The sequence below is a fragment of the Crinia signifera genome, chromosome 1, assembly GCF_055691185.1.
Source record: "Crinia signifera chromosome 1, ASM5569118v1, whole genome shotgun sequence".
NCBI classification, from domain to species: Eukaryota; Metazoa; Chordata; class Amphibia; order Anura; family Myobatrachidae; genus Crinia; species Crinia signifera.
Window position 1 is genome coordinate 450,444,833 of NC_139217.1, and position 25,882 is coordinate 450,470,714.

General features: G+C 45.8%; 1 protein-coding gene across 2 annotated transcripts in view; it reads right to left on the reverse strand.

Moving 5' to 3' along the window:
* The window catches only part of WDR70 (WD repeat domain 70), a 224,949-nt gene that overhangs the window by 166,616 nt on the left and 32,451 nt on the right, over window positions 1-25,882 (reverse strand). For both annotated transcript variants that reach the window (XM_083154608.1, XM_083154598.1), the window contains exons 7-8: window positions 19,052-19,185; window positions 1,288-1,441 (exon numbers count right to left, since the gene is read on the reverse strand). In XM_083154608.1, the coding sequence (XP_083010734.1) occupies window positions 1,288-1,441; window positions 19,052-19,185 (288 nt within the window). The remainder of the gene's footprint in view (window positions 1-1,287; window positions 1,442-19,051; window positions 19,186-25,882) is intronic.

Genomic DNA, 25,882 nt, shown 5'->3' on the forward strand with positions numbered 1-25,882 from the left:
AACACATTTGCTACCCCTGCATGGGAATGTGGTTAACATCTCGGCAGTCAAAATATGGATGCCGAAATCCCGAATCGTGAACAGACAACTGTCCCCGGAATCTAGACATCAGTGAAGATGCCAACGCCGGAATACCCACTACCGGCACGCCGATCGTAAGCATGATGTGGTGGGTTAGGGTTAGGCCATGGGCGGGGGGGGGGGGGGTTAGGAGGATAGAGCTTGGAAGGCTAGAGACTAAAGGCCCATACACACAAGGCGATTTGTAGCTCAGTTTTCCCGTTTTTAGCTGCTTTGAGCTCAAAATAAGCTAGTGCGCATGGTCTGGCGATGAGCGCTGACGCTGATTACTGTCCCAATAGATTTTAAATGGGTGTTTTTTTTCTATTTTTAGCTTTAATTAAAACATGATAGATTTTTTTTTTTTATAGGGAAATCAATGTTCTATCTATAATTAGGGGTGGTTAAAATTAAGTAAAAAAACAAACACCTACAGCAATTCACACCTGCAATGTTAAAAACACCTGTTTAATCCATACATATACCTGTCCTACTTCTTTTAAATACTTTACCCTGCACTTTGCAGAATTTAACCCCAATAATGACATGCACTGATTACCCAAATGAAATAATTAATAATTCAAGTTCTGACATGTTTGCCTTTTAATAGGCAGGAAACTTTATAAAAATGACCGCGTCTACAATTCTTGCAGCCAATTAAATAGCAGCAACTCTGCTGACCTCGGTTTGTTGCATCACTGGGAAAATAACATTCACATGCCCAATTGGGTACTGGCTTATTGTCTCCAGATCTTAATTTGTTCAGTTGTTTAATGTTCAAATATTGCCTGGTATAACCCTCTATCCAGGGCCGCCACTAGTAATTTTGGGGCACGGGACTGACCTTCAGTCAGGGCCCTCCCTCCGCACTCCCCCCCGCTCCGCACCCGCACCCCCCCCCCTTCCCCGGAACTGACCTTCATTCACACTTACTTACCTAGCTGCGGCATCCCACATCTCCTCAGGAGCGCACACTGCAGTGCACAGTGAAGCCTGCAGAGCGCCAAGCCCCTCTGTGTCCTAGGCTCGGCGCTCTGCAGGCTGCACTGTGCCGGGGACAGGGACAACTGTACCCACAGCACCCCCCTGTCGGCGACCCTGCCTCTATCGCTTTCTTTTACATGGTGCTCATCTTACACACACTAGATTGAACTTTAAAGACACTGCATTGGTAGTGGAATCCACAGACCACTGAGAAGAATATAATGTAGATAAAAAGAAATGAACCTTGGTGTTTGCCATGTCCACGATGTACTGATCCCCTTTAACGCACTCCATTACTGGAAAGCCGTCTCTGTCCAGCACTTTGGCCTGGGAGTTACCCGCTACCACAAGGATGAGATCCCCGGTGCTGCTGTACTGCACAGATCTTATCTGATGACTGGAAAACAGAGGACATGCATTAGCGTTACCATCTTACTACAATTTGCATTGGTTACAACAGATGTCATCTTAATAAGTGTCCCCTATCGAGTATACACGCTGTATTCATCATGACTCGCCAGGACGCTTAGAAGCAGTCAAAAGAGGCTTCATGTGAACATACTCATGCGGCGCCTCCCGGTAATCCCTGCGTTGTGTTTCCTTGCTGTGAAGCACTCATAACAGAATAAAAAATACAACTCGGTTGGAGCTACCCATGCCCTTTAAACATCACCACCTTGAAAAATCCTTTTTATACACATTCAAACGGTCTCTTGACACATCGTCACCAATGTAGATTCCATTATCCAATGTGTACTCAGACAGGGATCCTTAAGCCAGCAATACACTACTAATAGTGTCTACACATGGGGAGATGTGCTGCTAATGGTGTGTACACATGGTACAATCCAGCATACAATTTTGACTATACAGTCAAAATCGCATCCGGATCACATGCAGATCGCACAGGTTTTTTTTACCTTGCGATCCCGATGCGCGCTCCCGTGGCAGCACAAATCGAAACCCAGATAGACAGGGAAACAATGACTATATAGTGCTGATTTGCACTATATCGTCCAAATTGCAAGCATAATCGACCGTGTGTACACACCATTAGCGCTTAGAGTGACGCCAGATCGCTCAGCAGACAGAGCTACATAGCGACGTGATACGGAGCGATCTGTCAGGGCCTTTTTTCTCTGTTGAAAATACTGCCCCTGATACCGGCGATAATAGATTTATCCCCTTCTTCTAATGAGGCAAATACTAATCGTTTTGGCAGAATATTCTGTGTACAGTGCTGCATGTTTGAGAGCTAATAAACAAAAATAATAATGTATTGTTAATTCATATCTGAATCACGTATGTATGTATATATATATATGGTACGCGGTACTTCCATTAGGAATACACACAGCTCCTGGCTCCCTGAAGCTCATTTCGTGATTATTGAACTGGATATTGGCTATTTACTGTCGCCTATGCTTATATGCATCCTCGCTCAAACATCTAAGTACAAATACTTTGGTTACTTTGGAGCCTTTTCGTGATATCACGTCTAAGAATTGAAGCTGATAAATCCTTATAGACCGTTTATTAACAACATATTTCCCCCAATTACCAGCTTATGCGGGTTAATTATCGTTGCATTAAATAGAACTGGATCCAGAATTACCCCTGATGAAGTCCTAGACGGACGAAACGCGTAGGGTTGTTTCCTGCTCTGGGATCATTCTGTTTGGATTTACCGATCAAATTTTATGACAAAATTATTGTTGTTTTTTATATGTACTTGATTGCTGTAATAAATACAGATATTTTAACTGTATGCTCTGTGGTGTTAAACTGTTCTTAGGGCGCACTCCTATTACTTTCTTTATCTCTATATATATATATATATATATATATATATATATATATATATATATATATATATATATATATATATATATATGTGTATGTATTGATGGCGGCACTCAGGTCTTTTAAAATAAACCACAAATAAACCACAGAAAGCTCTTGTAGTTCAACGTTTCAGCCCTTGTAGCACTTTTATCTGCTTTATATGCTGTTCTTGATAAAAGCGCTACAAGCGCTGAAACGTTGAACTACAAGAGCTTCCTGATTTTATTTATATATATATATATATATATATATATATATATATATATATATATATATATATATATATATATATATACACAATTGGTAGAGATAAAGCGGCACTGGAAGTCTTGATGCAAATTGTTTTATGACAATTCAAACATACACAATGTCCGACGTTTCGGGGATCAACCGTCCCCTTTTTCAAGGTGTGTTCACCTTATATATACCTCTACAAAATCCCCCCTGTTAGTGGGAGATGAGAGAAAGACACAAGAAAAGATGTAGAGGGCGCTGTAGGAATTCCCACCACCTTATTTTGTGCTCATGTTTCAAGCAAATTGGTAAAATAATAATTCAATAGCATTTATTAAAAAATACAAATGTATGACATTTACAAATTCAGATTCTTGTGAACCGCATGGAAACAACCCGACGCGTTTCGTCTCCGAAGAGACTTCCTCAGGGGTACACGGGAATGTGCGGTATGTTGTAAAAACAATCTTTAAAATTCTTTGTAAGTGTCAGAAAGATTTCGGAAAAAAATTCCGATGTAGATAGGCCTTCAATAAGGGCCCTTGAGCAAGATTGGGCGCTGGAAAAAGGGGGGAGTGTACCAGAATTTGGTGCATACAAGTGAACTCTCCTGCGCCTTTTCCAGAATGCATTTTTTAATAAATGCTACTGAATTATTATTCTACCAATTTGCTTGAAACCTGAGCACAAAATAAGGTGGTGGGAATTCCTACAGCGCCCTCTACATCTTTTCTTATATATATATATATATATACTTGCAGGGGTTGGAGCGGCACTCTCAGCAGGAAGAAAAGACAGGTACGCTTAGTTACAAGAGCGACGTTTCAACGTCCTTTATTTGGACATTTTCTTCAGATATATATATCTCTACACACACACACACTAATTCCCGGGGTGGAACAAGGGTCACATGTAATACATCACGTGAAAAAAACGCATGAGATTATGTATTATATGCGATCCTGCCACCCAGGGAGGTCCCAGGTGGCTCGTGGGGGATTGGCTGGCCATACACTGCTGCGGTCTGCGATTTTGTTTCATGACAGTCGTGGACTAAACGTGAACGTGCATTCTCGAGAAATGCAAGATACACTGATAAATGGCAAGGGCGTGAGGATGTTCTACAACATGTGACTTAGGAGAAGTGCATGAAAGAATGTGGAGACCTTCCTGGAACCCCCCAAAAAGTGACAGCTTCATTAGTAGAAGCATATAGAAGGCTATTATACACGAGCATAAAGAAAGAGACACTCTCTAAAGATGGGAAACGGATGATTAGTGCACTGTTTTGTTGTTTTTGTTTTTAATACAAATAATAAAGATAAAAATCTAATTAAGTTTGTTTAATAACAAATATAGACAACAAATACCCCTGAAAAATAGAAAAGATTTGATTTTGGGATCATTTTAGTCAACTTTAAAAAATGCTTAAAAGCTATTATTTTTGTTTAAATATATCATTTTAATTTGGAGTGCATTAAAAAAAAATGATCTTAATTATACATTGAAGTAAAAAAAATTGTCATTTAATAATGACATGTATTAACTGTCCCAATTAAGCTAACTAAAAACTTCCAAATGCCTAATTCAGTGATTTTTAACCTTTTTACCTTGCGGCACACTAAATAAGATTTTAAAATTGGTAAGGCACACCATGAGATCCCCACAGGGCAAAACACATTGGCTCCCACAGGGAAAAAAAAACAACCTTTTGATCCCCATATAAAAAAAAAAAACAGGTGGCCTGACGGGACGTGCGACCAGCCGCATCCCAGAGAAGCTCCCAAACCTTTTCCCTAAAATACCCCCTTTACTCCTACCCTACCTCCGCCCCTGACAAAAAGAGACGACCGCTGCCTCTCCCCTGTGCCCTGCTGCCAGTGGGGAAGAACCGCGGAGCCGGGGAGTACTTTTAAGTGCTCCCGCGGGTTGCGGCCTTCCCACGCCACTGAAGCCGGGGCCTCGAGTTGATCGCCCGCCCGGCAGACCGAGGCCGCTACCGCGGACGCCGGGAGCGGTCACTACCTGGAGCCAGAACCCAGCAGCACCCACCTTACAAGGCGCTGAACCCTGCCGCCGGAGGAATCTCCGCAGACACACCAGGCGGGGTGCAACGAGCCCGGAGACGAGAGCCGCGTCACAGCCCCCTGCAGAAACTGAGACTCCGTGACGGGAGCCTCGAGGTAACGCACGCTGATCCCCTGTCTGCCCCCGGCACACACACACCAACGGTGGGGGCTCTGGGACACAGGCACCGCACACGCATCCTCAGAAGGCGGTGGAGGGAGGGTGAGAGCCTCCATAGCCGCCCCAGCCACCCCTTATAGTAGCGGCGGCCATTTTATTGGTGGGAATCCTTCCCCTTCCTTTCTCTCCCCAACACAAACGCTGCAGCCTGGTAAAGCACAAGAAATCCCTCGAATTGAATACCCTGCACAGCCACTCCTGCAGAAATATACTGTGCCACCCCACTAAGCGCAGTTTGCCTTTGCAGAAGAAGAAAATCTGCACACTTATTTGGCCAGCACACCAGGGAGATCCCTATTAACATGTGAAACATGCCTTGCTAGAATGCTGGCCTGACACCTACAGGGGAATACATTTGAAGGAATCTCCTCAAGACTCAGGATACAAGTCAGCTTCTAAAATCACCCTACAGAATCTGCATTAACCCCTAAGGGCTGGTACACAGGAAATTTCTATTTGCTATCCTAGACTGCCCTCTAGTGCACGCCAGACTTACCGACACCCATGGTCTGCACAAAATTGCTGTAAACAGATTTCAACAAATCCAAAAAGATCCAATCAGCCACATGTGACCCACCCCCCAGGTGGCCCGCCCCCTGACGGCCATGACCCCTTGACCACCTCAACCATGTAATATGGGGAAAGGGGCGATGCAGCCACCAGCTGGAAAGTCATTTCTTTATTCAACATAGGCAAAATCACTAATAATTATTGTCTCCAACAAACTCCTCGGACTTAGACACGTGACCTTTATGTTTTCTTAATCTTCATATGGGAAGGACCAGGAGAGCGGGGCAAACCCCGAGTGCCAAAAAAACCAGTGACGCAACATCCCAACCGAGCCTATACCGATATCTCGCTCCTGAACAAACCACACAAGGAGAGGATTCACACTCTTCTACACCTCCATCTCTGGCCCCAGACAATCCCGGCACCATGGCCCTCTCAGCACCCTCAAATCCCGATATGACAGGAGAAGCCACAATGGCAGATGTTCTGGCTCATTTACGATCTCTTCCCACTAAGAATGACCTCCCTACCAAACAAGACTTCATCACTCTGGAGAAGAAAATAGGGGCTACGGTCAAGGCTGAGATAGCCACTCTCCAAGCAGACATAGCCCAGATTACACATCGGGTGTCAGATATAGAAGACCACATGGGAGCCATAGACTCTGCACAGTCCAAACTACAAGAAGTGGTCTCCATCCACGCACAGGAGTTGAGGGCGATGCAACGTAGGCTGGATGACCTGGACAACAGGGGGCGACGTAATAACTTACGTATACGAGGAATGCCCGAAGATATACAGGGCCCGGGCATAACCGATGCCCTCACTAAAGTCTTCAATGAGATCACTGCAGCCCTCTCAGACAAGACTATCCTCTTTGACAGGGCACATAGGGCACTCCGCCCCAAAGGACTAAGATCGGAGGCACCCAGGGACACAAGCAAAGAAACATCAGATTTAGATGGGGGTTTCCATTGAGCGTCCAAGCCTCTCACGAAGGCCGCCAAGCAACCCTGCAGACACCTGAAGATTTAGACAAATTTTGCTCAACACTGGACATCCCGATACCAACACTTACAGATTGGTCCCAGCTGAACTCTCGCTTTGATCCTACACCAATACAAGCCTCAAGACCACAGTGGACCCCTGTTCAACGTCGAAAAGATGCTGCTCCCTCACAGAGAGCTGGCATGCTACCCACTGACACTTGAGGTGACGTAGTGACTTTAGTAAGCGTTCATTCGACACTGCCACGAGGGCAGGAGACTGTCCAGATTCCTGTCCAGACTCTACCATACTGGACAATCAGTCTCCTACAGACCCCACAGCACTACAAGTTTGTCAAACTATTCTTACTTCAAGTTTCCCAATGCAATTGACCCTTCTTATATTGAGAGACACAATTGCATTTCCATTATTTACAGTAATATTTGATTAGTTGTTCCTATATGTTGCCTATGCTACATTGATATACTTATTATGGCTTTCCGGAGGTTGCCCGCGCCACCTGACCCCAGTTGGGTCGTTCCGCACTTCGACTTGGGGCATGGGTACATGGTATGTCCCCATGCCATCCAACAGCGGACAGTTTTTTTTCTTATTTTCTTTGAAACGTGTTCGTATGACTATTAACATACCCATTCCTTTTTTCCCTTCTTTCTTTCCTTTTCCCTCCCTGCCCAACCAGCGTCATAACCGGGATGCCTCCTTCACAATTCCACAATACTTATGGCCCCCATGACTTCAGAAGACATTAAAATATGTTCATTTAATGTCAAGGGTCTGAACATACCTGAAAAACGGTCCACGCTGTTACGTGAACTACGTTCAGACAAAGTAGATGTGGCTTTTGTGCAAGAGACGCATTTTAAACAGTTAAAGTCTCCCAAGCTAGGCAACTACTACTTCCCACATGTGTTTTGTAGTAATAACCCCCTGAGTAAATCCCTTGGTGTAGCAATCCTTTTGTCCCGCAAACTACCTGTCACAGAGCTCTCTCATCGTTCATTGATAGATGGAAGGTGCCAGGTCCTGACATGTAAAATTTCTAATCAAAAATATACCTTTGTTAATATTTACTCCCCTAACTGTAAACAGAGACAATTTTTGAATAGAGCCCTCCGCCTGATGGAACCTTTGAGAGAGGGTGTTTTGGTGCTTGGAGGAGACCTCAACTGGTCTCTAGACCCCTCCCTAGACTCCTCTTCTGGGTCCTCACGCCCTTTGTCAAGAGACCATAGAAAGATACGACAAATACTCCATGAACACCAACTTATAGACCTTTGGAGGACCCACCACCCCACCGATAAAGACTGTACCTTCTTTTCCCCCCCACACGAGATATACACCCGTATAGATTACTTTCTGGTAGACCACAGATTTTTGGAATGCTTCCCTCATAGCTCCCTAGGCTCTATCACATGGTCCGATCACGCTCCAGTATTTGCCTCTATAAGCCCCCCTAACTCGCGTCCAAAGACATGGTCGTGGAGGCTCAATGAACTTTTATTACATGACCCCCGATTTAAACAGGACTTACAAAACGCCATCAATGACTATATCTCCATCAATGACACGCCTGATGTCTCAGCTATGACATTATGGGAGGCACATAAATGTGTCCTTAGGGGAAAGTGTATACAACTAGGATCACAAATGAAAAAAGAACGGCTAGCACAACGACAACATCTGCTTACTCGCATCCAATCACTAGAGTTAGCCCACAAATCTTCACTAGACCAGAACATCCTAATAGACCTCACAGCAGCCAGACTAGATTTTAAAAAATTCCTCCAAAATAAAATCAAAATGGACATGAACAAATGTAGACACAAGTACTATTTGTGGGGAAATAAACCAGGCTCTATGTTAGCTAGAGCGCTTCGCGCACAAAGAGCCCAAACGTATGTACATTCTATACGTGATGCAAAGGGGAATACGGCCTCTACCTTTCCTCAGATCGCTGCAGCCTTCCAGGAATTTTATACCAACCTTTATAACTTGCGGAGTGACCAATCCTTGGGCTCGCTTCCTGCCCTCCGGGAGACAGTGGGGGACTATTTGTCCTCTATTGACTTCCCGAGGCTTGGGGAGGAGGAACTGGAGTCACTTGAACTCCCATTTTCACTGGAAGAATTAAAAGGAGCACTTTCAGGTACCCCGTCCGGAAAGAGCCCAGGCCCGGACGGCTTCCCTGTGAGCTATTATAAAGCTTATAATAAAACCTTACTCCCCCTCTTTCTAAGGGCCTGTAACACAGTATCAGACACTGTAGGCTTTTCCCCCCAATCACTTGAGGCCCACATCACGATAATTCCTAAAGAAGGAAAAGACCCCACACAGTGTGCTAGTTACAGGCCAATCTCCCTCCTGAACAATGATGTGAAGCTATATGCTAAATTATTATCCAACCGGTTAGGATCCTTGCTCCCTGACCTGATACACGATGACCAGGTAGGCTTCGTGAAAGGTCGGGAGGCAAAAGACAATACCTCTAAACTTATAGATCTCATCCATCACATCAAAAGGGGGAAGCAACGTGCTTTCTTTCTTTCCACGGACGCGGAGAAGGCCTTCGATAGGGTTGATTGGAGCTTTATGGAGGGTCTTCTCCGCAGTTTGGGATTGGGATATTACTGCCTGCACCGTATACTGGCCCTATACCGTTCTCCCTCCGCAAGGGTTCGAATTAATGGAGCCCTCTCCTCCCCCTTTGTGATAAGCAATGGCACACGCCAAGGGTGTCCCCTCTCACCAGCCATTTTTGTTTTATGTATGGAAGCCCTAGCACGGGCAATTAGGGCCAATAGAGACATAAAAGGAGTACAGGTAGGTGATCGCGAATACAAATTGGCATTATTTGCCGATGACCTCCTCGCCACACTGACGGAGCCCGTGACTACCCTACCCCCTCTAATGAAGGAATTTCAAAGGTTTAGCCTATTGTCTAACTTCAAAATAAATTACTCCAAATCAATTGCCCTTAACATTTCTACTCCTGCCGGCAGTGTGGAGGGTCTTAGGGGTGCTTACCAATTTGTCTGGCATCCCTCCCATATTAAATATCTGGGAGTCTTACTATCCCCCAACCTTAATGACCTCTTCAAACTGAACTTTCTCCCACTTATGACTAAACTAAAAGCGGATCTCCAGAGGTGGTCCCCTCTGAGACTCTCCTGGTTTGGCAGGATTAATACAGTAAAAATGAATATTCTTCCTAAAGTGATATACCTCCTCCAGACCCTACCGATTTCAATTCCTACCTCATACTTCAAATCTCTGCAGAGCCTAATAGGGAAATTTATCTGGGGAACCAGCAAAGCTCGTCTCTCCCAAGCGACTATAGTCAATAGTAGAGCAAGAGGAGGACTACAACTCCCTCAGTTCTTACACTACTATTATGCAGTACATGGAGCGAGAGTAGTGGAGATGTCCAGAACCCCCTCCACTAAGCAATGGATCCACATCTTAAACTATACAACTGAACTACCAGTGCATATACTTCCCTGGACCACCACCATGCCCCGAACACCACACCCTACATTGAGCCCTACTCTGAAATGCTGGCATAAACTCAAACCTCACTCACTTTTTAGTCCTGGACTCTCCCTTCCCACACCCCTCTTCGGAAATCCAGACTTCCCAGCCGGCCTCGCAGCCCCATCCCTGACGACCTAGCCCGTAGCTGGAATCTCCCGCGTCGCTCATTTATTATCAAACTCCGGCCTTCGTCCCTTCCCCGACCTTCAACTGAAGTACTCCATCCCCACAAGTTCATTCTGGGCGTTCCTACAATTCCGACACTACATCCAACCTTCACATACCTCTCCACCCAGAGGGATTCCAACCAGATTCGAACAAATATGCTTAGATGACGCTCCACCTAAGCACCTGGTATCTGTAATTTACCAAATATGCGCAGAAGCCCTGTTGCCTGAATTACCCCCCTTTGTTAAAGCATGGCAATCGGAGTTAACGACCGCCATACCAGATGACCAGTGGCCCACTATATTCCAATATACATTTGCCAGCTCGTCCTCGAGACCCAATAAAAGATCCTCTCAAGGTGGTACAGGTGTCCGGTGCAAGTCCACCGGATGTTCCCTACCATCCCCGACACATGTTGGAGATGCCAACAAGCTCAAGGCTCCCCACTACACATATGGTGGCAATGCCCCGAACTGACTGACTATTGGACGACAATCAGGAAGCTATCTATACAAATTACTGGTACCCCTTTACCACACACCCCCGAGTTTTGGTTGCTCAACTATATGGAGATCCCCATATCAGTGTTTAAGAAATCTCTCCTCCGACATTTAATGAACGCAGCAAGAGCAACTATCCCCTGTTTCTGGAGAACCCAAACACAGCCCCCAATCTCTCACTGGTTCCTTAGGATAGACCGATATATGCTTATGGAAGATCTCACATTCTCCTCTTCCTCCAGACTCCCCTCTAATACCTTTACTACCACCTGGTCTCCCTGGCTCAACTTTAAAGAAAGCCATGAATATGCATCATATGCTGGTAGCCCTTCATTGACACTTGCCTCACAACCATGAACGACGCTGGCAGAGATCTGCCTCTCCCCGCTACCCCCGCCTCCCCATCATCCCTCCTTCTCTCTCCCCACCCCTTTCTATTACTATATTTTTTTTTTCCTGTTTAATGTGTTTTTTATTTACATTAGAGTGTGTTATTTTTTCAGTTTGAAAAATTTTAATACAGACAATTGCCAACGACTAAAATATGGACTGCATACTACTTAACTCTGATATTTTTAAGCACTCTACGTAGTCCAAATGAAAATGAAAATGTTTATACTACAATGTATGTAAGTTGTTTTACCATAATAAACACTGATTGCGTAAAAAAAAAAAAAAACAATCACACTGGTCCCCATAGGTAACAAAAATAAAATACATTGGCCCTTTACATGAAAAGAAGAGACCAGTAAATAACAGTTGAACTGGTGGTGACTGTAAACTGGTTTGGGCATCTCTAGATCTGGGGGCGCACTTGAGAATAGCTCAAGGCACACTAGTGTGTCACGGCACAGTGGTTGAAAAACACTGGCCTAATTACTAATTAGTAGTGACGAAAAGGTTTTTAATCGAGTCCTGACATTTTTACGTGAAAATAAAGATTTTCCCTACCTTAAATACAATATAACACGATCATAACAAATATTTTAAAATAAACAAAACAAATTTGAATAGGAACATAGTGTTCATTCTAGCACCCGATGTCTTTGAAAACCCATGCAGTTCCTCTTCCCTGCCTGGGGTGTCGCTGTCCGCTGTGGTGTTTCTAGCACAGGTCTGGTTGAAAACAATGCATGGGTTTTCAAAGATGGCGAGTGCTAGAATGAACACTAGGAACAGACCTCGTATAATGAGCATGTGTCTGCCCACAATTTCTTGTGTAGAGTCTTAAATCCTTATTTCTTGGCTTTGTTGAAGACGGCTGTTTTTTTTCCAGGCTAACATCATCTAAATATAATTTCTTATGGTTTTTATTTAATTCTGGATACACGGTCGGCCAAAAGCGGCAAGCCATGATTTGCATAACTATTCCTGGTTTAATTCCATGCACTCTGTTTCTGTGGAATAATTCTGGTGGTTATAAACTGATGACAGAAAAGTGAGACCCTTTAATTAATCCTAGGAGGATCATAATTATTATATTTTTCTTCTACTGTGTTCTTGTATCCGTCCAGAGACCAAGTACGGCAGCTACATGCAGAGGTGGTTCCTGGTGTTACTCTAACCACCTCGGCATCAAAGCGGCGTTTGTGAGGTGTAAGCGGGAGATCCAATCAAAATAGAGAAACACCCAAATAACTGCCACTTATAGGTGGTAATACTAAAGTGATAAGCCAGTCCTTCATTACCTGACTACAAGAGCACTGGGAACGTCGCAAGAAAACGGTTGTTGCATCTCCTACAATCTTTCAAGCAATACCTTGGCAGCCACAAGCAATGAACCACAACAGTTCCACTATCCGCCACAAGTCATGAACCCACTCTTGTTCAGGTGGTGACAATTAGGAGAAGGTGGTTCTCAGTGCCAGGGCAAGAACCGCTACAGCACAAATGTGTTGAGTTCTTCTAAACTGTTGGGGTTCCCGGCAAGAAAACCTCACGGTTCTGATACAGGTTACATAGAAATATAGAATTTGACAGCAGATAAGAACCACTTGGCCCATCTAGTCTGCCCATGTACACACTTACGCAACTAGGGTTAATTTGTTGACAGGAGCCAAATAACCTACCAGTATATTCTTGGAATGGTGGAGGAAACCGCATTACACAAAGGAAACCCATACAAACGCCAAACAATGATGGCCACGGTGGGAAGCAAACCCATGACCTCAGTGCTATGAGGCCACACAAGCTCATTAAGTTCTAAAGGGTCAATTCAATCGGGGTACCGCATTCTACGTTAGTGCGCGCAACAGAACAACATGGCAGCACATCGCAGAGAAAAGTACACAGGCCTACAACGTTACATGAAATTGCATCTGTACACCCTTTAATATTATTAAGCCAGAAGGAATTAAAACCTCCCAGCCAACGACTTGCGTTATACAGAGGATCAAGCAGGCAAGGGGCTGTATTTGTTCTAAAAGCAGGAATGCCAAGGCAGAAAGCCAATGACTTACCCAACATAAGGGAAGTGTTGATAATTAAACAGCACACTGTAAACTGCCATTGGCCCAAGTAGCAGGAGGCCGAGAGCGGCATGCAATAAGTTCACAGCAGATAAGAAAACACAATGTTCTTGAAAACGAATGCTTTAAATAGCATGGCACCGGAGTCACCGGCCAGACCCCGCTCCTGTATTCCTGTAAGTGAGGATACTGGCAGGGATGGCCATTGATACAACGGCTTTACGCTATTTAATCACATGTTATGTTGATGCCTGTCCTATCCGGGCCCGGTGAGCTGCTGGCTATGTATGCTGGACCAGAAAATATCTCCGTAATGTCACACTCCAGGATATATCAAATACAGACTAGTAAGTAGTAGCGAACAACGGGTGAGTATATTACAGAGCCGCTGCCTGGACAGTCGTGCGGATGGATCACACTTTAATGCTGCATATTCTCAGCTCAGCGATCCTGAGGGATATATATTGCTGAGATCGCTCCGCAACATCTCCCTGTGTGTAGACCAGTGGGCTTTAGACCAGTGGGGTTGAACCTCGCGCCATAATACTTGGATAGGGCTGATGATCTGACAATTGCCAGCAGAGATTTGGAATGTTAGCAGACTGTTTTTATGTAGTCGTTCAGGAACCAACTGGTAAAAATTCAGCAGGAATTTTCACTTTTTGAAAAATCTAATTGAACATTTGGGGGATTTAAGACAGGATATTATCCCAAATTTCCTTATCAATGAAAGATCCAATGTCTTGATATCCAAGGCAATTTTATCTCATTTTGGTCTGGGGATTGTGATTTTTTTTTAGTTATTACAAGTTATTTATATAGCGCGCACACATATTCTGCAGCGCTTTGCAGGAAAATTTGAACATTCACATGAGTCCCTTCCCCAGTGGAGTTTACAATCTAAATTCCCTACCACATGTACACGTGCACACATTCATTCTAGGGTTAATTAAGTTAGGAGCCAAACAACCTACCAGTATATTTTTGGATTGTGGGAGGAAACCGGATTACCCGGAGAAAACCCACGCAAGTACGGGGAGAATATACAAACCCCACACAGTTAGGGTCATGGTGGGAATCGAACAAATGAGCTCAGCGCTGTAAAGCAGTAATACTAACCATTACACCGTCCGTACTGCCCCGGTGTGATGTGATAGTCCAGCTGTAAGGATTATGAATTCAAACACAGCATGGAGAATTGGACAGACCCATAACATTTGGGAATGAGCAGGGCCATGTTTGCAAGCTTAGAAATAAAGGTAAGCCTACAAAGGACTAAAATACCCAGATCGCATCTACTGGCCAAGAGAGCTCTACAATCAATGGAAACCCATCACCCTGTTAGAAACATAGAAACATAGAATTTGACGGCAGATAAGAACCACTTGGCCCATCTAGTCTGCCCCTTTTTTTAAACATGTTACCTCAAACCATATTTGATCCTTAGGTTTAGTCCCAACTGCTAAAATGAAGGGGCAGACATTCAGCCAATAGCATGTGAATGGATTATGGTGCTTTGATTGCAGGGGTCTTGGGACAGGACTGACCAAAAAACTCTAGTAAAGGCTTTGCCCGCATCCAGGCCAAACACCAGTGAGGGGATATGGGGGCTGACTGAAGTAATGGAATATGACAATGGTTTCGCTACTTTATTCTTATCTTCATTTTCCTGAATTACGGCTATGCTATTTTGTTCGCTCCCTAAGCCGTAACAGTGCATAAATGAAACAGAAAGAAAGATTAAACGCCAATTTTCTGCAGCCGTTAATCTTCCGGAGTGAACAAGGCGATCCCCCAGTATGAGGTTAATTAATAACAAGCCGAGATGACTAAAACCAGGGCTTTATATAGTCTTGTGTTACACACACTTTGTCACCCAGAGCCCTCAGAACCATTCTATAAATCATTACATTGCCTGAAATCCAATACGCTTAAGGCACGCAACTCCATGAGAGCTCACATGTTATTACTATAAATGAGTGAATTTCTCAAGCACAGAACTTGTGTGAAATGTGCACATCGGAGACCAGACAACAGGATTACAGACCCTCTTTAGAACGACATTATTACAGTAGAAAATAAATTGGTGAATGTAAGGTAATCTTAGTCGCACAGGTTGTCAACCGCTAAGATGTGCCAGGAACGGTCAGATCTATTGAGGACAACAGAGTTCTAGGTAAAGCTACACAATGACCCTTATTCTGGTTCACTCGCAAAGGCAAATTCCTTCTCAAATGGACAAAACCATGTGCACTGCAGGGGAGCGCAGATGGAACTTGAGCAGATAGAATTAGATTTGGTTGATTTGTTTTGTTTCTGTGCAGGGTAAATACTGACTGCTTTATTTTTATACCGCAATATAGATCTCACTTTGAAGTAAACCCAACCCAAATCTAAAGGTGCCCATACGCCGAGCCAATTTGGTCCGATTCCGGCTGCGCGTGACATGCCATCGGTTCCGATGCGCGCTCCCGTGTGCATCGGACCCTGTGGTCGCACCGGCGGGACATCAGATGTCTCAGAATCTGACCCATCAGTGGCACATCATGGGTGCTTTTTAGCACCTGCGATGTGACGGGTCCGATACAGGTGTTTGCCTGCGGTGAAGCACCACTGGAACACACCTATGTGAAGCCAGCAGCGGGGTCCATCTGGTGGGGGCAGGCAGTGGGGCATCAGGGGTGGGCAGCTCCTAGTGGCGATCGGCGGGGTCTGTGCGGCATGGTCTGTGGTATGATCAGCTGGTTGTGCGGCCAGTGGGGTCCGTGTGGCGGGCAGCGGGTCAAAGAGGCTGGGACTCGGAGCTACATTAGCGGTATTTTGCCGGGAGCTAGGGAGGGATGCTAAATTGTGACATGACTGGCCGGAAATGCACTGGCTGAGAGAATTCTCACAGCCAATCAGATGGAAGGCAACTGATTGGCTGTCTGGCAGATATCTTAAGCTTATTGACATAAAAGCAATATGACCACAATAGGGCTGTTTATGATAAATAGGCCTCAACACGCCAAAGTGAAAATGAAGCCTGATGAAGATACACTGTCTCTGCTAAAACCATGGAGATGCATGGTCTGCCGCCTGCCCTGACCTGTCCTTGGCTGCTTCCCTGGAGACACAATCTACGCAGCCTACCCAAACCTGAACTGTATCTCGGGAGATGCACTCTCTGCCCCGACCTCAGTTAAGTCCCTGGAGACCCACTGCGTGCTACCAGCCCCGGCCTCTGGAGATGCACTGCCTGCCACCCATCCCAACCTCAGCTAAGTTACTGTAGATGTGCTGTCTGCCACCTGTCCAGACCTCAGCTAAGTTCCTGTAGATGTGCTGTCTGCCACTTGTCCAGACCTCAGCTAAGTTCCTGGAGATGCACTGTTTGCCACCTGTCTAGACCTCAGCGAAATTCCTGGAGATGCACTGTCTGCCACACATCCAGAATCAGCTAAGTTCCTGGAGATGTACTGCCTGTTACCCATCCCGGCCTCAGCTAAGTTACTGGAGATGTACGGTCTGAGACATGTCCAGAACTCCGCTAAATTCCTGGAGATGCACGGTTTGCCACCTGTCTAGACCTCAGCTAAGTTCCTGGAGATGTACTGTCTGACACACATCCAGACCTCAGCTAAGTTCTTGGAGATGCACTGTCTGCCACCTGTCCAGACCTCAGCTAAGTTCCTGGAGATGCACTGTTTGCCACCTCCTCAGACCTCTTCTACCTCCCTGAAGACGCACACACATATTGTCTTGAGGGCCATGAATTAGTGTACATCCAGACTCAAATGTACAAAAATTATGAAGCATATTATTTTGCTGTGCTGCTATGCAAGTGCCCTATGTGGGTCTTACTAAACAGCGGGCACCAGTAAACATACATATCCTCATACCACTATACTTTCTGTGCCTCCCAAGCTGTGCACTTTTTCTTCAACATTGTTACTTTTCTTTCAATATTGTTATTTTTTACTTAATTCCTTGGCACACATATTGTGTACTAGGTAATTAAGTAATGATATATCCGCAGTCTGTGTAAGATGTCTGTCTCGTACTTATTGCATCTGCTGTGCGGCACAGCTGATGCCCGAAATATCTGCAGATATAATCCGTCCATCTGACTGCATGTATGGGCAGTGTGGTGCCGACGTCACAGCTGGGTGGGCAAATTCAAATAGCTGCCCAGCTAGGGAACCGGACAGACAAACTGAGTGTTCGTTCAGTAAGTGTGTACACACACCTTGATCAGCCAATTAGTCGGCACTACGGCAGGTCCCCCGACTGTCGATCAGGTGTGCACCCAGCCTTAGGATCACTTTGTCGTAAATGAATTGGTGTGCTCACTTACTTACCCTCTGGTGAGAAGTCTAGCTGCTGATTACATCATTGTGAGATCTACCTTACAATAAGATCACATGACCAAAAATAATAAAGAAAAACACCCAAAATAAATTATATTTTTTTAAATCCAGAAAGTTTTAAAAGATTAATTAAATGGGTACTTGTTTCCTAGAACGGCCACAATCGGGGGTAATCATGTACCTTAACTTAAGGTACACGATTACCCCCGATGGACCCGATTTCCTTTGAAAATCAGGTCTATTTTGCCGGCAAAGGCAAAATCGGGTCCATCGCGTCGGTCGGGTGCATTAACATGGCACGCGACGCGACCGACGCGATGGACCCGATTTTGCCATAGGGTTCAATGTTAAAATATTTTTAACATTGTAATCCGGGAAAAAATGGTAAATGGGCCAATATGGGCCATTTCTCATTGTATATGCCCCCCCCCCTCATTGTGAACGTCACCCCACGATTGACGCCAACCTGAAGCGTGGCGAGCGTAGCGAGCCCGCGAGGGGCGGCGGTACGCGGCCTCTGACCTTTTCATACCCCTACTATCAACGTCGGCGTGGAGTTGAGAATATAAAGTGTGGCAAGCGCAGCGAGCCACCGAGCCCGAAGTGTCATGAGCGCAGGGACGCGTATACCTGTGAAGTTATACGCGTCCCATCGCCACGCTTCGGGCTCGGTGCGCTGGCCACACTTTATATTCCCAACTCCAAGCCGACGTGGATAGTAGGGGTATGAAAAGGTCGGAAGACGCGTACCGCCGCCCCTCGCGGGCCCGCTATACTCGCCACGCTTCGGGTTGGCGTCAATTGTGGGGTGCCGTTGAGGGGGTTAAAATTGGGGTCTGGGGAGAATTTTACATTGAATCCAATGTAAAATAGGGTCCCAGGGACCCTATTCACATTTCAATCAATGTAAAAATCGGGGCCATTGCGTCGGTCGCATCGCATGCGATTTGCTCGCATGCGATGCGATCAAAGCGATGCGACCGACCCGATCAAAATCGGTGTGGCCGTTCTAGGAAACAAGTACCATTAATTGTTACTCTACATGTCAAGAGTATACGAAACCCTACTTTGTGATCAACCAGTTGTGAATCCAGCTGCAATCTGCAGACACCGTTATTTCAACTCACACATTAAGGTGCTCACTTACCACTCGCATGGCTGATGTGACCTGAATGCTTGCAGAGATGCATCCATTCCTGCAAAATCCCAAAATCGAACGTCATAGTCAAAGCCTCCGGTTACCAGCCGGGCACCAGAAGGGTCCAACCCCAATGCCGATACCTAGAACAAAACAGGCCGTTTATTCAGGAGGAAGCTTATTATGGCATAAGTTCATCACATGGCTATCGTAATAGATGATGCATTCGAATCGCTACAGCGGGAGTGAAGTGCGAGGCGCTGTCATTGGTGCTGTCAGGGCGCATTTACGCCCCATTAGCCTGCCAGTCATGGACAGAGAGAGAGAGAGAGAGAGAGAGAGAGAGAGAGAGAGAGAGAGAGAGAGAGATGTCGAAGTGGGGAGAGAGAGAAAGGGGGCAGAGAGATAGAGAGAGGGGGAAAGGAAAGGGAGAGAGAGGGAAAGGAAAGGAAAATAGAGGGAAAGGAAAGGGAGAAAGAGGGAAAGGAAAGGGGGAGAGAGAGACTGTGCAGGCAAGACTATATAGTACAGATCTGTACTATACATTCCAAAACAAATGCATTTTGCTTGCCGTGCAATTCAATTCCAATCGAACTGGTATCGAATAGCAAGGCAAACGCATCGTAGAGGAGGGGGGGGGGAGGAGGGGGGGTAAGAGAGATTATTTTGAGAAGAAAGATCTCTGAAGGTGGAGAGACAAATGATAAAGAAGAGGAAAGATATGTGAAGGCGAGAAAGAATGAAGTCAGTGGGGGGGATAAATGATTAATGCAGTGTACACACGATAGGAATCTGACCAAATCTATTCAATTTTGATGTATTCAAAATCGAATAGAAATCGTATCGAAAGTGAACGGGTTTTAGCCGTATTTGATGCTGATTCGATCTCGATCTCCCATTAAGTAAAAATGGAATAGAAAAATAGACTGTGCAGGGAAGACTTTATAGCCCAAATTGAATGTGCTTTGCTTGCCGTGTGATTCGATCCATATCGAATCGGGATAGAATCGCAAGGCAATCGCACCATGTGTCAACACCTTCAGAGCAGAAAGATGAGTGAGGCGAGCGAGAGAGAGAAGGGGCGGCGACTGAGAGAAGAAAGATGAGGAAGGAAGGGAGGGAGAGAGAAATTTAAGAAAAGATTGTTGATGGGAAAAGAGACAGAATTTAGAGAAGAAAGATCAGTGAAGGGGGAGACAGACAAATGATTGAGGAAAAAAGATGAATAGAAAGATACTGTACATAAGGGGGGGGGGGGATAGAGAAGATGACTGAGTGATTAAAGACATCAGTGACTTACTAATGAGAGAGAGATAGAGTAATTATTTATTTAGTGTTAGTTATATAGCGCACACATATTCCGCAGCGCTTTACAAAGGATATAAGAACATTCACATCAGTCCCTGCCCCAGTGGAGCTTACAATCTACAGTATATTCCCTACCACATATACACGCACACACAGACATTCTAGGGTTAATTAGTTGGAAGCCAACTAACCTACCAGTATATTTTGGATTGTGGGTGGAAACCGGAGTACCTGGAGGAAACCCACGCAAGTACGGGGAGAATATACAAACTCCGCACAGTTAGAGCCATGGTGGGAATTGAACCCATGACCTCAGCGCTGTGAGGTGGTAATGCTGCCCACAATTACTGAAATAGGCGATGTGGGGATAGAGAGATGAAAGATGATTCAGAGAAGAGACTACTGAAAGAGACAGACAAGAGAGTGCTGATGAGAGGGAGACAAGTAGCTGGATACATATATCCGCAGGGGATGCAGTCAAAATCCCGACGGTCAAAATACCGACAACCATTGACCGACGGTCAAAATACTGACAAGGTCAAAATCCCGACATTTAAAATACCGACAGGGTCAAAATACCGACAGGGTCAAAATACCGACAAATAGAATGTAGACATGTGAAAAAGTCAACATGACTTTCGGTCGACAGGCCGTATTTTTTTCACTGATTTTTGACCCGACATGTGGGCGGTATTTCATGCCCTACCATCCACTAGGGCGTGGGGGGAGAATAAAATAGTGTGCCCGAAGCATTGCGAGGGAAGCGAGCAATGCGAGTGGCTGTGGTTGACTTCCAACTGTGTCCTTGTCGACTGTCGGGTCAAAAAACAGTGAAAAAACCCATGTCGACCTCGCGACCTGTCGACCGAAAGTCATGTTGAATTTTTCTCCTGTCTACATTCTATATGTCGGTATTTTGACCTTGTCGGGATTTTAAATGTCGGTATTTTGACCATGTCGGAATTTTGACCGTTGGTCAATATCGGTCGGTATTTTGACCGTCGGGATTTCATACTGAATCCATCCGCAGTTATGTAACACTGATTTGCACCTTATGGCTCATTGCAGGATAAACACACCGCGAGCTGATGTTATCTAGTCAGCAGTCAGACTGTCTAAACTTTCTTCTTCTCTACAATGGGGACGAATCCAAACATTTCAAGTGCACCATTTCCCTCAGTTATTACCAGGCGGTGTGTGGGTGGGCTGCTCACATTCAAGCCACTTAAGTAAACCCAGTAACCCGCACCGAATCAAAACTAAAACTATATATGCAAAAAAAAAAGGGGGGGGGGGGGTTTGGGGGGGAGAAAAGTACCATAAAGCCCTAACATAACGTAAATAATTAAGCAGCCATCAGATACAGCGACGAAACGTTAAACACGGGCAGGACACATGCCCATGCCACCGGGGGGGGGGGGGGGGGGGGGGATAGATACAGACATTCAGCAAAAGTAACTAGAACACATTAACCCTTTGAGTGCCAAGGGAATTTACCAAAATAAGTGCGAAAATTGGCAAGCGAACATTTTTATTCATCATAGTGACCTGTAATTCGGGAAGGCGAATGCGAATGTGAAAGGGGTAATAGAGATGTTGGCACTCAATGGGTTAAACAGTTGACATGATTACAGAGGAAGTACAGGCCTTCCGCAGCCATTACCCAGTGGATGCAGCATGTGATGGGCTGCACCAACGATCTTTGGGCAGGACAGTGACACAGAGGGAACATGTAAAGGAACAAATCTCTCACTGGATGACAATGATTAACTTGACCTGTTATTAGATGCCTAAATCTTCAGGTCAACCGCAGACACCAGCTGTCCTGTCACCAGCAAGCCCGGGTGCACCAATTAATGGCAGCCTGCTTTCACTGACTCATAACTGCTAGATGCTTTTGAAATGGAGCTGTAAAAACACAGGGGGTGGTGATAGGATGAGGGTCCGGCTTTTACTTTCCAGTCCATGAAAGGAACCCTCTGTGTCACCTCGTTTTATCTGCCTCACATTAATCACTGTGGGTTGTGGTCAGGGTTATCCTGCTGGACACGTTCAAAGATCTCCGGTAAGAGGTCAGAGTTTTAAAAAGAACAAGATTTAGGAGCTGATTTGGAGACTGGCAGTTTGAGATTGCAGAACTGCGTTGACCCATGTCTTGCTTCAGTGACTAAGTGTAGTAATCCACGGGCAATTTAATTCCCAAGTGTGCGTCCTTTGTGCTCATCTACTGGTAGGAGTAAAGGGTCACGCCACTAAGATATTAGAGGTTTTCCAAACCAGGGGCCATGAAATTAGGCATCGCTGGAATGCAAGAACGCTTCAACATCTAGCCCCCATGATCCCACATCATTTTATTTTTTTATTGTAAAAATGAGGGTCCTTTGTTGGCTATTGTTACAACATAGTGTTTTGGGGCAAATCAGACATACAACGGACTGTTGTCCGCTGGAGCAGCGGACAACAGTCGTTCTATTCGGACGGTTCATTTCCTATACTGTAATCTTCTTATACTTTATTTAATGTGCACAGTGTAGTAGCGTATAAGACATAGGGGGGTATTCAATCCCGACAGTCAGTACCCTGGGCCGTTTTCGGTCCGCTCGGCAGTTTATCGGCCGGCGGGATTCAATGTTCCGCCTGCCGATCGGCGAAAAGGGGGGGTGTCGGCGAAAATGGACGAGGATTGTCGAGAGATGTTCATGATCTCGACAATACACGGCCATTATCGGCTAAATGGACTCGACTGCTTTTAAATTCGGGTCGGTTCAGTCGAGCTGCCTCTTCAATGCTGTCAGGAACAACAGTATTGAATAGGCCCGTGCCGGAATTTCCCCTGTTGGAAAAAACGGCAGGGATTGAATACCCCCCCTTAGTGCCCCATCGAAGAGTTTATACCTATTCTACTACTTAAAGCAAGTATAAGATGTTTTAAGTTTAGATATCAATGTAATAGTATGGTCCCTTTTATTTTCTAATCTTCTTCTTCAGTATTATGTTATGTGATTACCTTCCGCACTGTTTAGTATTGACAGACTCTGGCACAAGAATGACATAATGCAGATTAGATGTAATGTTTATGGTCACGTATTTGCAGATTTATTCTGGCTATACCAGCTTCTAAATCCCAAATAAATTGCATTGCACATGATTCCCATATTGTGTGTGCCCTTAATCGCAGAAATGATTGCGGGGGCCAGGGGGCAACCAAGGAATGCCTGGTGTGGGGCGTGGGCAACCAAGGAATGGCAGGTGGGGGAACAGTACAAGAAAGGAGGGGAGGGCTGGAGGCAGAGTACAAGAAAGAAGTGGCGGGCTGGGGGCACAGTACAAGAAAGAAGTGGCGGGCTGGGGGCACAGTACAAGAAAGAAGTGGCGGGCTGGGGGCACAGTACAAGAAAGAAGTGGCGGGCTGGGGGCACAGTACAAGAAAGGAGGGGAGGGCTGGGGGCACAGTACAAGAAAGAAGTGGCTGGCTGGGGGAACAGTACAAGAAAGAAGTGGCGGGCTGGGGACACAGTACAAGAAAGAAGTGTCGGGCTGGGGGCACAGTACAAGAAAGAAGTGGCGGGCTGGGGGCCCTGGGCAAGTAAGGAATACAGAGCGTGGGGAACAGGGTAAGCAGGAAATGCCGAGAAGGAGACCGGGACAAGGAATGACAAGCATGGAACATATTGGAAGGAATGCCAATTCTGAAAAATGCTGCCTCCCCCTCCATAACTTTTCCAGCATTTATCCCTCCCCCCCCATAAATGCTCCTTTATGCACTCGATCACCGTAACCTGCCCGTCTCCGTCCTCCATCCATCGCCTCTCACCACTTGATACTGCAGCTCATCTTATATTTTCCAATCTCACTGCGCACCTGTCTCTCCCTTGCAACCTGCTTCTTTATCCCCCTACATAAAGCTCCACATATAAAAAACGGTACTCTTTACCTAGAACGGCGCCCATCGCGGTGATCGCGACATCGCGGGCAGTACATAAACGGCCGCGACGCGATGCCCGCGATCACCGCGATTTTCCCATAGGGAACAATGTTAAAAAGCCTGATTGACCGCGATTTTGCATTCAATGCCTCAATGCCCGCGATTTTCACATAGGAATCAATGTTAAATGGGCTACAGAGCCCAAATAGGCAGAATTAACCCTTAAATGTCCCCCCATTTTTTGTACGCCACCCCACGATCCACGCCAACCCGAAGCGTGGCGAGCGCAGCGAGCCCGCGAGGGGCGGCGGTACGCGTCCTCCGACCTTTTCATGCCCTACTATCCACGTCGGCGTGGAGTTGAGAATAGAATAGTGTGGCGAGCGTAGCGAGCCACCGAGCCCGAAGCGTGGCGAGCGCAGCGAGCCCCGCGAGGGGACGCGGATACCTTCACAGGTAAACGCGTCCCCTCGCGGGCTTCACAGGTGTCCGCTTTTCGCCACGGATACCTGTGAAGCCCGCGAGGGGACGCGTATAACTGTGAAGGTATCCGCGTCCCCTCGCCACGCTTCGGGCTCGGTGGCTCGCTGCGCTCGCCACACTATTCTATTCTCAACTCCACGCCGACGTGGATAGTAGGGCATGAAAAGGTCGGAGGACGCGTACCGCCGCCCCTAGCGGGCTCGCTGCGCTCGCCACGCTTCGGGTTGGCGTGGATCGTGGGGTGGCGTACAAAAATTGGGGTGACATTTAAGGGTTAATTGTGCCTATTTGGGCTCTGTAGCCCATTTAACATTGATTCCTATGTGAAAATCGCGGGCATTGAGGCATTTTAAAGTAAAATCGCGGTCAATCAGGCTTTTTAACATTGTTCCCTATGGGAAAATCGCGGTGACCGCGGGTACACGATTTTTATGTACCCGCGATTTACCCGCGATGCCCGCGATTTTTTACCCCCGACGCCCGCGATTCTAATCGCGGGCGCCGTTCTAGGTAAAGAGTACCTAAAAAACTTATCTGCCCCCTTTATCTCCAACCTCCGTGGAAAAAATGCAGACAATTGTTAATACTATGGGCATAACGGGAATGAATGCTACAGATGGAAAGGATGCTGCATAGGAAACGCACATCAGGGAATGGAAGAGGCATGAAAAGATTCCCAGCGGAATGTAGTACACATAGATTAGCATGCGGACACACACATGTACAGTGAGACAGAGCATACATAGCAATGTTACTGTCACAGCAGCACGATCTAAACAGCACGAAGAGTAAATAATGAATCTTCTAGGAAGTGAGTGTATAACAAAATCCTCTGTCCTATTGCTGAAGGTGTAGGATCAGTATAGCAATATGACGTACTCAGCATGTATGCTTAGTTACTATGAAGGGGTACAGTATCCTATATATACTGTATATTGTACGTACCAGTGTTATACTGGACATTATATATTAAGCAGCCAGATAAATGAATATGCCATATAGATGTAAGCAGCTTTTTATATAACTGGGGAAATGGATGGATATGTAAAAATAATCCCAAATGTTTAGGCTACCAGTCTCCTGGGACTTGTCAATCCGAGTTCTAAGCATTACTGACCCTGTCC